General features: G+C 31.8%; 1 protein-coding gene across 1 annotated transcript; it reads right to left on the bottom strand.

The window, feature by feature from the left end:
- Positions 1-401: 401 nt before the first annotated feature.
- Positions 402-12,318, bottom strand: LOC145297045 (uncharacterized). Its single transcript, XM_080143270.1, has 3 exons — positions 11,731-12,318; positions 4,350-10,163; positions 402-439 (listed from the first exon to the last, which is right to left on the bottom strand). Exons 2-3 carry the CDS (start codon positions 9,571-9,573, stop codon positions 402-404), a joined length of 5,262 nt encoding a protein of 1,753 aa, XP_079999396.1. The 5' UTR covers positions 9,574-10,163; positions 11,731-12,318.
- Between the last annotated feature and the right edge of the window lie 1,556 nt (positions 12,319-13,874).

Genomic DNA, 13,874 nt, shown 5'->3' with positions numbered 1-13,874 from the left:
GTTGTAAATAATGGCTTCTTCCATCAAACCTTGTTTACAAGAGATCTTCACGTGTGAGAAAATTTACTTTCTAATCGATTTAGACGCTTTCAAAAAATGAAATGATTTTCTTTTCTTGGAAACAGTTTTTTCTACACAATATTTGAAACAGCAGGAAATAACATCTTTGAACTGTATCCAATGAAAATAAGGATCTATAAAGCATGCCACATTATTTTTTATACAGAAATTGGTTTCATTGCTTCCCAAACTTTTTTCTATATTAATAACAGCTTTTAATGAAAAGAAAATAATTAGAAACAGTACCAGGTTTAATCATCTACACAAAAGGTGGATGAAAGTTTATTTGTAATTTATGTGACCGAAAGACGTATTTAGGCAATTAATTTCTATTTTGGTTGTTACAGGCTAAGGGAGACCAGTGGTTGGGCATTATTTCCTGTAAACAAAATATTAAAAAACAAATAATATGTTAAGTTTCCGAAGAATTGGGAGATAATGGTATCACCCATATACTGTTCAATCTTTTTTTCTTTACTCCCAATTCTCTCTTCTTTTATTATTCTTTTCAGTTATATTAATATTATCCGTTTCTTTTGAATGTTCCTCTTATTTTTTTCTTCAGCAAATAATTCGTGGTAGGCCAACTATTCATCATAGTGTTTTCATAAATCCCTCAGTCTCTTCACGTAAATTCAAGTTTATTGCTGTTTGGTCTTTATGATATAGGCTGATGCATCAAATTGTAGCTAAGCAATTTTCTAATCTTTCACCATATATCTATTTTCTTGAAAAAGGATTTCGGCCTCAACAGAAAGATGTTCAACAAAATGTTTAACCATAAAATTTACCAAAAACTATTAATATTAAACTATAAAAAGAAAGATACTAGAATTTAAGCAAAAAATATTTTATTTCAACTCAATCAGATGTGCCTTATGCACTAATAAAAATGCAATTGGCATTTTGTTGAACTTTTTAAGATTTTAAATATTTATAAATTTTCTCATTATAAAAAACGATTATTATATTGATTATAATTTTTTGACAGAAGAAATAAAATGAATATAAAACATTAGAAGAACAATGCAAAATTATCCAATTATATCAATAAATATTAGTAAATTGTGTAAATAAATCTTGAAAAAAATGATTATTTAGTAAATTGATTTTAATTTATTGTTCATTTAAAAAAATATTCAAATATTTAAAATCACTTAATTGTCAGCACATTTTTTCATTATCAAAAAAGATTATTGGATTATTTTTAATTTGCAAAATAAAAACCGGCAATGAAAAAATCGTAAATCAGCAAAAATTAATAAATTGTTTCATTATAAAAAAAATATTTATATACTACAGATATAATCTATGTTTAATTAATTTTAATCAAGTAAAACAAATGTTTTCTTATCAATAGCATTGAAATAAAACAATCGTTTTTATTATGATAAAATGTAATGAATTCGCTGATTCTGGATGTTTTAACTGTACTTCTATCTTTCCAAATTAAAATTAATCTAATAAATGTATTATTATGACAAACTTTATTGATAATTTAGTGACTTTAGATTTTTCTTATGATTTAAAAATTTGTCTTCTAATGTTTTTTATGCAATTCATTTTATTTCTTCTGTCAAAAAATTATAATCAATATAATAATCGTTTTTTATAATGAGAAAATTTATAAATATTTAAAATCTTAAAAAGTTCAACAAAATGCCAATTGCATTTTTATTAGTGCATAAGGCACATCTGATTGAGTTGAAATAAAATATTTTTTGCTTAAATTCTAGTATCTTTCTTTTTATAGTTTAATATTAATAGTTTTTGGTAAATTTTATGGTTAAACATTTTGTTGAACATCTTTCTGTTGAGGCCGAAATCCTTTTTCAAGAAAATACCTAACTTTTTAAAATTCTATTCATCAACAACATAAGCAACAATAAAAATAATAGAATTATATTTATTAATTAATAGAACATGCTAATGATCACAGGAAAAGTATTACATAAAAAAAAATTTACAGAAATTTTTTTAAAATTCTGAATTTAAGTGATTCATAAAAGTGCTATCGTTCGCCTGCAGGGATACAGTTATAGCCCCATACCACGCTGATTGGGAGGTTAGCACTCAAGTTTTTGCTATTTCGATTGGATATATGGTCTGATTTTTCTCAATTATTTGTTTCTTTTATATTTTTCCAAAGAAATGCCAATATTGATGGACGACATTTTGGAATGAAAATTAAAATTATATGAAATATTGGTGTCACTGATAATATTTCACTTGTTATTATTCTAAATAATGCAAGTAAAATGCCCAAATCGGCTTTCATAAAAGTGAAGAATATCTGGTTTTACAATGAAATTTCTGCAAAAAAAATTTATTGAAATATATAATTTCGGAATTAATTCATTGAGGATCGTAATTTTAAAATAAAAATCTATTTGTTTGAACACACACATATTCCATTGCAGTAGAAAACATTCTAGTGGCTTTTTCAAAATGCTCAGTATTTTGTTGACAATATTTGCGAATTGAAGAGTCAGTTTTGAGATAAATTTTGAATTGCTTGAGTGTAAATAAAATTGTTGTTTTTTTAACTCTAGTATCTTCCTTTTTAGAGTGTAATATTGATCAATAGTTTTCAGTAAAATAATTTTCCTGTTAAAATTTTATAGTACATTTATCTCTTGAAGCAGAAATCTTGTCTCCAGTTTAGTTATGATTCATAACAGTGCTATTGTTCGCCTGCAGAGTTACAGTTACAGCCCCATGCCATGCCTAGGTGATGGTTGAATTTTAAAAGCGAAAACCACCACTATTTATTTCTATTGAATGTATGACCTTGTTTTTATCAAATGTTTGCTTCCTTTATATTTTTTCAAAAAAAATGCCAACAATATTGGACATTTTGGAAGGAAAATTGACATTACTAGAAAAGTTAGTGTCACTGACAATATTCCACTTATTATTATTTCTAACAATGCAAGTATAATGCCCAAAATCGACTCTATTCAAAGTGTGCAGAATAGCTGTTTTTACTTTGAAATTTGTTCCAAAAATATTTTGTTTTTTTGTACTGAAATTCATAATTTCAGCATTAATTCGCCGAGGATTATAATTTTCAAACATAAATCTATTTATTTGAACACACAAATATTTCATTGCAGTAGGAAACGTTCTAGTGACATTTTCCAAGTGCTCAGTATTTTGCTGACATTTGATACAATGTTTGAGCACTGAAGCATCAGTTTTGAGCAAACTTTTAAATTGCTGTCGACCATCAGTAGGATGAAGTTGAATAACTAATCTCTGTGGTATTCCAGCAATCTGCAAGGTTTGGAACCCACAGCCAACTTTAAAGGTGCAATTACATTCACTATCTTGTAGTCTTTGGCAGTTTTGTTTGTGTATTCTAAGACATTTCATCACTTTACTTTCTTCAAAAGTGAATAATTGTTTGGCACTGTCAGGGCACTTGTTTATCAAAGATTCCCAAAATGCAATAGCACATTCTTGTTGGCCACTATTAAAAACGCCTCCGATTGATTCTCTAAGATCAGCAACACTGTGAGTGCCAGGGACAAGCAATCTTTTTAATTGCTGAATTGGCAAATCAATGTTTGGAATGCTTTTAATGATGTTAGACAACAAAGGAAGGTGGTAAATTGTCTGAACAATACTGTTAGCAAAACAAGCATTTCTTTCATTGATCAATTTGAGGTCCAAATTATTTTGAGAAATTGAATTGTCTATTTTCAGCCATTTTCTATTTGGACTATTATGTTTTTGCTTCAAATCATGATCTATAACGATTGTTTTTTTTCGTTTATAAGTCTGTTTGTACAATGACAAACTTTGAGGCTTAACAGAACAAGGAGGAAGCGGTGGCAAATCAACCCTGTCTCTTTTGGCCCTCAATCTATTATATTCAGTCCATGCACTTTTGTTACACATGGTCAATTTATGAGGGTCAAGGTCGATCAAATAGACATTGCACAGCTTTCTAGCACGTGACAAAGCTACATAGGCCATTCCATCTGAAAAGACATCAGATCCCAAGTCAACAATGATACCATCGACTGAAATACCTTGGGTTTTGTGGACAGTTAAAGCATAGCTGAGTGACAAAGGTATTTGAGATCTAGTCACAAAGAGGCCACGAGAAAGTTCATAGTCAGCTTGCACAAATTCAACATTGACTGCATGATCCATATGATCAAATTTTACAGTCACAGCAACAACTTTGCCATCTTTCATTTGTATTTCAGTGACTGTACCCATTGTACCATTGCAAAGTCCTTTTTCGATATCAATATTCCGACGCAACATGCATCTAGCACCAATTCCAATTTTAAGCACAGTTTCAAGTCCAGCTGTGTCAGAAATCTTTTTAAGTTTAGAAGTTTTTGGTGTCTGTTTTGATTTTTTTTTTGTTACGGTTTTTTGTCTTAAGTTGGAATCAGTTGCTGAAATTTCAATGATATGAATATTATTTTTTTTCAACATTTTATAATTCACTTCCTCAGCAGATTCATTTGTGGGTACAATGCAAATAATATGCATTTTCTTTTGCAAATTTTGCAAAAGATCAGTAACTTGATCAATATTTGCTTTTTGTTTAGGATTGATTCGATGCCTTTTCAAGATCTCAATATCCTGATCAGTTGGTGACCCAAGTCTAATTCTGTTAAGAATATTAACAAAGTTTTCATTGTCATCTTTTTGTCGCATATTTATGGTCAATTCATCATAATCGAAATATGACCACAAATTTATACCAGCAATTCCCAAATTTGATTTTCTAGCATCTTGAATAGATATTTTGGAAAATACAGGTTTTTCATTAACAGGTGGAAGCTGGAATAAATCACCAAATGCAACAATTGACATGTTTGCAAATGGATACACTTGTTTCCTAATATCACCAAAAACATCTTGCAAACGTTGGTGAATAAATGCTAATTGCAAGTGACTAACCATGCTTATTTCATCAATAATGAATAATCTCACATATCCAAGCATGGTTCTCAAACTTTTTATTTTATCCTTTGATAATGGTTCATATTTAGGTGTAGAACCATGCTGCACATTTAGTTGAAAGACTCTATGGCATGTAGATCCTTTCAAAATGTAAGCACTGACACCAGTAGGAGCACAAATAACTACACTGGGTCCATTGATGGCAGGATATGTGAGAGTAATTTTATCTGCCAGTGCATTGATCAGAAAAGATTTGCCCACACCCCCAAAACCACTAATAAATTTGAGAATTTGTGGACAATCGTCACAATTGCACCTGTGAATAGGGTTTTCCTCATTCCAATGAAGATTTTGTTGCTCAAGTTTGGAAATAATTTCATTATAAATTTCTTTTTGAATGAAATTCAATTTTTGCTCATTTTCTAAAACTTGAGCTTCAGTGACATGTCTGATTTGAGGCATATTTAAATCAGCTTCATTTTTATCTGCCTCTTTAGCCATATTAGGATCGCAATCAATTTGATCATCATCAGCGTTATTTTCATTTGCATAATTTTTAGATTTTTGCTCTATTTTTTTGCTTATTTCAATAGCATCTTTAATTTTTTTCTTAATACTTTCATAATTTGTCATTTCAGACAAATATGGAGCATTTTGATAAAATGATTGCTCATATGATTTACAGCCATCAAGTAAATCAATTTCTTCTTGGCGCCAAGGTTTGAACAGCATCAACAAATTGTGATAATATCGTTCTTTTGTTTCAGAAGTCAATCTCACATTTGGCGTCTTTATAGCTTTTTCTTTCACTTTTTTTAAAAAGCCATGATTATTTCGCAGCTTCAATGAAACTTTCTCATCATCATTTGTGGAAGCATTCATTGTTCTTTCATAGTTTCTCGCAACATAGTACAAACTTTTATTTTCCATAGAATCAGGTCTATTCGGGTACCATGTTTCAACCATATTGCCATAATACAAATCTGTAGAATCAGGCTGCATTTGATCCAATTCTTCTTGTGGCAAAAATCTGCGGGTTCTATATTCAGGTATATCAGCACCGACCCACATTACAGTTGCAGAAGCTCCAAACAAGTGATGTCCCAACAGCTTATCAGCAACTTCATAAGCTCCTGAATCTCTTTTGGACAATGTATAAAGACCAGCGCTTTTGCATTTACCATAAAATGATTTTGATTGGTCCAATGACCACACACCTTCAGTCTCAGATGTTTCATATTTAGTCTGATAGCTGGTGATGTAATGGTTCAGAATCATTGAATTGTCAGAAATGTACTGCAAGTCAATATTAGACTCCCACATCATCAAAATAGCTGGGTTGTAAGCATTAATGTACTGCTCTTGTGAGCTTCTATTCAAATTATACAATTTTTTAATTTTTTTGCCACATTTATGTGACCTAACACTTTCTTCAATTGTGTTAAATTTGAAATTTCCAGCAGATTTAGGAAATCCATAGCGACAAATTGTGTAAAATTTATTTCTGACAAATTTTTTACGGTAACATGATCCACCACAAGTGTGTCTTTGCACTTTATTCACCAAATAGGCTAATTTAGGTGATTTAAAATGGTTGGGAAGTTGACAAGTAATAATAGATTCAATGAAAGTTTGGACTATTTTGTGTGAATCTTTGTCAGTCTCATCAAAAATAGGAGCATCTTTGCAGTACACTTTCATGTGTACATGAGGAGTGCCTCTGTTTTGATACTCTAATCGCCAAAAATAATGGGCAACTTCAGTCAGAGGGCCGTTTTTGTCAAGTATGACAATCTTCAAAAATGATGTGAATCTATGATAAAAATGTTCACTGACTGCCACAATATCATCATTATTTATTTGTCCAAATTTTTTAGTTGTATTATTCAACTTTTCAAGAAATTCGTGCAAATCTTTGAGGATATATTCATTGCAAGACAGTGTCAAAAAGAAAGTGGGTACTCCATAACACTCATCAAAAGCTTGCAAATCCGTGTATTTTCGAGCCCAAAATTCCTTAGATCCTCGCATATTTGCCATCATCATCGACAAATTGCCTTCCAGTTGCTTATCATTATTTGTCAATCTTTTTTTCAGTTCAGCAACTGTTATTTTTGGCATTTTTGCTGTTTTCATTATAGCATAAATACCAGCATCAATGGCTCGTTTATCAGCTTTATCGGCAGAAAACATCAAATATTGAATATTTCTTCTGAATCTAGGATCACAATGGTTCAATCGATTTCTGATGTACATGTATGGTTTTACTTTGCCATATGGACGTTCATTTGAAAACATTCCAAATCTACCTCTTGTGAACAAATCAGGAAAACAAAACAATTCCAATAATGGGTCATTGTCAGTTAGTAATACTCCTTCAACTCTTTTTTGCCTGAAAATCGTCAAATCCTTTTCAGGTGGCAACATTGGTTGCATTTCAATGAGCGTGTGATGCTCATATGAAATCTGAGCCCCAGTCTGAGTCAGAAAATGATCCATTTTCAGACTATCATTTCGCCCAGTGCATGTGACAATTTCATCCAAGTTGGCATTTCGATCAATTTTAATGTCATTGTACAAGATATTGTTGTTTTTCAACCAATCCAAAGCTTTGAGAACTTTATCCATATTAACCAATGAGCGCCAAATAATATTTTTTTTGTTTGGCAATGTATCAACTATAATTTCAAGTAATTTATGATCATTGTTTGGCAATGTATTCATAGCATGGTTGATAGTTGTTTCCATTGGCATTGGCAAATGACTAGCTATTCCTCTGATAGCTGGGATCAACTGGCTTTGCAGTCCTTTAAACTTGTATGGCACCAATTTAATTATATTCATAAAGCATTTGGCTCTTTGAATAAGAAGACTTTCATACATATTCAAAATGGAGATTTCAGGTGGGATGTGATCAACTTGAAGACCATTAATCGATGCCAAATTTGGTACTTTTTTGTATGTTATCATATCCGATTGACATTTTTTGCATACAATACATGGTAATGTGTAATTTGCTTTAATAATGTTAAGTATTGTTTGAGATTTTATTTTATCCCAGTTGTCCCATTCATGCAATTCTGAATCTTTTTTGCGCATTTTGCAAATGTCACAATGATTTATTTTAAAATCATAAATTGCCTTTTGAAATTTTTTAAACAAATTGGCATATTTTGTTGTTACATAAACCTCAGTGTGAAATTCATTTTCATTTGAAAAGGATTCATTGTAAAGGTCAGAAATAGTAGCATCTCTGCTAACCTGGTAAATTAACTCAGTATATAATGACCAGTCACCTTCAAGTATTGCGATGTCATATTTGTTAAGCCATGTTCCAATCGACAATAATCGATATACTTTTCTGATCACTGTTCTCAGGTGTTGCGAGTGTGGTGACAAGAGTTTCAGCAGGGCCAGCTTGTCCGTGCAATCACTTTGGCCACAGCAATAAATTCTATCAGAATGCATACCTTTGCAACTTTGGAAACTATCCAATTTCTTCCTCATTTGAGCAATTGTCAAATTCGGACTCAAATCAGACAAATTGTTATGCAATCTTTTAGCATATTCCAATTTCTGAGCTGAGTCTGGACAGCCATCTTCGATTCTACACAGACGAGTCATTGATATTCTGTAGTCACTGTTATTAATTTGATTTTCATTGTTTTCATTTATGGGGACTTCAAATGTGTTTAATTCACTGCAATCACATTCTTGGCAATGCATAAATTTAAAATTGTGTCTTGACAACTGAGCCAATGGCACATATTCATATTTGCTTTTATCGCAAAGAAAGTGCTCATTGGTGAAGCAGTGGAACAAATTATTGCCCCAATAAGTCTGCAGACCGTCATTGTTGGCTTTTTCTACATAAGAGTGGATGCATCTGAAGTACTTCTTCAATTGGTTGATCATGAAGTTTCTCATGCCAACTCCTTCAATATATTTCTTGTTGACAGTGCTGAATGCACTTTTATTAGCCAATCTGCGTTCCTGTAGGTCTGTTATATTCTCTTTGACAATTTTTTTGTATGACATAATCATTTTCCGCATTATAATCATTTTTTGCATTAATTCATTATAACATCTTCGTCGTTTTTTAATTTGTCTCATATTTCTAATCAGAATGTGTCGATGAAAATTAGCATCTTTGCTTGACATTTCGAATTTGCAAGTAAATTTAGATGCTGTTTTTCTATGTTTATTTTTATATTTGCTATAATATGCTTTTGCACAAATTTTTTCTCTATTTTTTTTATAATATTGGGCCATTTTCGCATGCATTTTTTCTCTATTTTTATTGAAATATTTTTTATTTGACTCTTTTTGCTTTTTTTTATAAGTATCATTATTTACCGCCTTGAGTTTTTTTTTATAATTCTGAACTCTTTGTTTTATTTTATCTTTATTTTTTCTATAATATTCAGCTTTTCTAGCTTTTTCAGCAATTTTATCATATACTTTTTTATTGCCATCATTTGCATTGGTGTACTCCATTTCATTTTGCTTATCAATAGGTCCTGGGTTAATTTCGACTCCACCAATGATCAGAAGCATCAGAATAATAGATCTGTTTTTATGCATAATGTAGCATTTATTGTGATAACGAGGCTTACATTCGAAATGAATTATGCAATTTTTAATTGTGAAATATAATTTCTATTTCATAAAAGATATATTTTAATTAAATTTTATCTTGTTCACAGTGAAAATAGAAAAAATATAATCACATATTACATTTTTATAATTATGAACATAAATACAATTTTAATGACTTTGCAATGCAATATAGTTGGCAAAAATATGTCAATTATGTGCAAATTGAACAAGAAACGAGTCAGAAAATGTATAAAAATGGTCAAACAAGTGGTAGGAGTGACAAGCCTTATGCAGTGTCTTGACAAGCTTGAGTTGTCTTTTCCTGTTCTGAGTGCCCTCACTCTCAGAAAGTCTGTTCTTGGCGATATTCTTCCTCTCTTTCACTTGCTTTCTCCTTGCTCATATCTCTCTCTGTTTGTTCCTGAACAATCTATCACTCAGGCTTTCTTTTACTTTGACTCGATCCTTCCTTTTCCATTACAATCTTTTATATTCCCTCCTGCGTCACTCTCTTTCTCTCTAATTAACAGTCTGAGTCTCTAATTGTCACTTTGTAGTCTCAAGTCTCGGATGATCTGAATGAGCAATATAAAAAAAATAAAATAATTAAATAAAGGTCAACAATGAATAGTAGAGAGAACTGAGAAGTATTGAGAGTACTATTGAGAAGAAGAAGAATCGGTCAGGGAGGTGGAAAATAGGGGCAGTGAAAGGGGGGTGGGAACATGACGAAGTGAAAAAGTGGAGGAATAGTGACGTTGAGGTAGGGGAATGGGGAGAGTGATAAATAGATTGTAGAAAATGAGGGGGGGGGGCGAATGTATAGTAAGGGTGTGCAGTAGGTGCAGTAGTAATATATACATACATGTGTGAAAGGAGAATAAAGATAAATAAAAGAAATGACCCCCAGAATAATATAATACCCTATAAATTTGTCATTTTAATCTAACTCAGCCTATCATCAAAGAAAATGACAAAGATGGCTTTATTTGCTAAATCGTTTTAAAAACTTGACTGTTTATTTCGTTTCTTAGAGTCTTCCAATTTATTTATCGTCTGCTAATGCGTTATTAATCGGTGATTTTTTGGTGGGCGTTGTTGAGCAAGAATAAAAATATGAGATTTAAACTGTTGGGGCATTTTTGACAACTTCTGTGCCCTTGGGGGCGAAATGGGAAGTTTAGAAAACATTTTTTTTTACTATGTAAATCTATATAATGATTATTGTCGTAATATTACTTCTTGTTAATTTTGTACTTAGGTAAAAATGTGCTTCTGCATTTATGTTACCGTTGTTACACGAGTATTTGTTACACCCTTATAGTAAAAATGTTGGTGATCATGCACTTATTGTACCTATTTACTATGCCTCCCCACGGGACAGAGTTAGACACCAGGGTCGTTTTTTAACGCGGAGAAAAGGTACGAAAATAAAAATTGTCTCAGTCGTGACAGATTTCTCCTCCACCGAAAGAGAACATGAAATGGAAGTGCAGCATCTGAAGAACAGATGCACTAATTGTAACACACTATTATTTTCTTAATAATGAGGTTAGGACATTACGTCGTCGCCGGCAAACTTGCGAAGAAACGATAAGAAATATCGAAAGACAAAAACTGGCTGTAACATATTCTTGCATTATTTACAAAAAGTTGTAAATAATGCAAGAAAATGTTACAGCCAGTTACAAAATTAAAAATGATAATAATATATTCATAATATATTCTTGACAGGCCACAAAATCACCGCAATACCACATTTACTCCGGGGAGGGGGGGGTCCTACGTAAGTCCCAGGAATTTGTATAAACGAAGTTTAACCAATTACGCATAACTATAAAAGAAAGTAAGAATTTTATTGACACAGCATTTGTAAACAAACAACAAAAAAGTTGTAAATAATGCAAGAAAATGTTACAGCCAGTTAAAAAATTAAAAATGATAATAATATATTCATAATATTCTTGACAGGCCGCAAAATCACCGCAATGCCACATTTACTCCAGGGGGGGGGGGTCCTACGTAAGTCCCAGGAATTTGTATAAACAAAGTTTTACCAATAACGCATAAATATAAAAGAAAGTAAGAATTTTATTGACACAGCATTTGTAAACAAAAAAAAAAAAAAAATAGTACGCTTACCTGTTTTAAATAATGCAAGAAAATGTTTCATGTAAGGAGCTGCACCGCAGACATAAATAAACAACTTTACGGATGTGTGTTTGTTACAATTTAACGTCTGCTCATTCGGTAATAGTCGGTAATTTTCGGTGGGCGGTGGTGAGCATGGATGGAAATGCGGGATTTAAACTAAATTAATTTAGCAATGGTATTAATGTAACGGATAATCAAAAATAGGGGAAAAATCAGTTATGTAATATTTTACACAAATACTGAACAGTAGCCCCCCCCTCTCTGTCTGTCTGTCTGTCTCTCTGTCTCTCTCCCTCTCTCTCTGTGTCGCTGTTATTATGGTAGTACGAATAGTGGTTTATTTATGTTATAGTGGAAAACTCTTATGAAACTAAAATCCGGCAATTTTTATTTTTTTAATAACGGTATTAGTATCAAAATATCTGAAAATGATATCTTAAACTAAACAGAAGAATGTCAAGGTAATTATTGTACTATTTCAGAAAATGTTCAATAAGTATGTCTCAAGTAAATTAATTTTTTATTTTTTCCACCGGTACCCTACGTTGGATTACTCAATAGTAGTCTCTAAGTAACATTTTGTTTGTCTCGCAGTTACTTGCGAGACTAATTTGATTGAAACAAAGCATATTTTACAAAATCTTTTTGGATTCCTGTTGTTCAAACAAAACATTAACTTGTATTTTTGCAATCTTTTAATCCTTGCCAGGTTCCTAGACTGAAACAACATGTTTCACAATATCCATCTAGTTCCCATAATTCAAACAAACACCTTAACTTGTGTTTAGACAATTCTTTAATCCTTCGATAGTCTCTAGACTGAAACAACATACGCTTTGCAATGTCCATTTGGTTCCTTCACAATACAGGAAAACTGGAATTGTCGTAACCCCTTTTCGGTCATCTTATTGTGAATTGACTTGGCCACATAGCATGTGGATTGATATACCACAGATTTATATCATAGCTTGGTTAACTTTTTGAGTGTCCATCATATACATCAGCCAATGCATAGAATAATTCTCTGAGTATCGTTAGTCTTTACATGATTTTTATTTTTCCTACTAATGTAACCTACTAAGTATGGTCATACAAATGAGTAAGAAGATGTGCACTAACCCTAAGTCCCAGTGGCAACATTTTTAGCTTTGTCTAGTGCTGGACCCCTCAATATGTAACCAGATACTCAATGGTCACTGGACTTTACCACTCTAATACCCTGAGTGCACAAAACGACCCTAAGATCTTTAACATGCTAGCTGGTCTATGATCCTACCAAATGGGTCTGTCGGCTGGCTGTTTGTTGTCAGATATTGTGGTTGAATTCTTTTTCCAAAAATTCTCTCATGTGGGTTGATATGCTGCTTCTCTCCACTGCATCCTAAATGTTGGGTTTCAGAACAGGTCTAGAAATAATTGAGTAATTTTCAAATTAACAGGCAATCCATAACTAACGAAACATTAGAGATCATTTCCTTATCAAAAAGTAATTATTTGTATAAAATAATTCAATATATACTGCGTATGAAGGGAAAAAAAAAAGAAGAGATTAGATAATTCAAGGCTTCTCTGAAACAAATTGTTTTCTGGATGCAGGATTTTTAACTAAATCAAATTCAAATAACTTCATTCCATTTAGCAATTTTGGGGGCTAACTTTGAAGAATTCTCTTGTGAATAGTTTACAAGGTGGAGACCTATATCTTTCAGCCAATCAGAGTAAAAAAGACCGTATCCCCCAGTTAGCCAGAGAAAAAAAAAGAAAAAAATGCTGATTTTTATGATGTCAGCTATTTCTCCCTCCAGGTGTCTGAGATCATCCTTTTCTCTTCTCTTTTTCCTTCCCCCTCTTTCTTCTGAAATCTCTTTTTTTTTCTCTTTCCCCTATAGAAATTAGTTATCAGCTATTTGTACTTTTACACTCTTCCAGTATCATTTAAATTATTTGTTGTTATCGTGTCAACTTTCTGGGAGGCTTTTCAGTTGATATGTGTTCACAATCTCCTCAGGAAAGCAAACATGTCATTTTGCAATTTTTCTTTTCCTGTAATCTATTATCAACAAAAACAAAAAATATAAGACAGATGACCAGTAGTTCACAATCTCTGCTGATAAATTTGTCTAAGAATTTTC

The sequence above is a fragment of the Euprymna scolopes genome, chromosome 17 (assembly GCF_053919585.1).
Source record: "Euprymna scolopes isolate OS-2025 chromosome 17, ASM5391958v1, whole genome shotgun sequence".
Lineage (NCBI taxonomy): Eukaryota > Metazoa > Mollusca > Cephalopoda > Sepiida > Sepiolidae > Euprymna > Euprymna scolopes.
The sequence above is the reverse complement of the archived record's forward strand: the minus strand, read 5'-3'. Positions and strand labels throughout refer to the sequence as shown.

What these genes read in the sequence shown, in the direction of transcription:
- LOC145297045 (XM_080143270.1), bottom strand. Translation starts at nt 9,573, where the DNA reads ATGCATAAAAACAGATCTATTATTCTGATGCTTCTGATCATTGGTGGA. An exon ending in TGTGCTTAAAATTGGAATTG is followed by an intron (nt 440 to 4,349) that starts GTGCTAGATGCA and finishes TTTTGTTTACAG; the next exon opens with GAAATAATGCCCAACCACTG.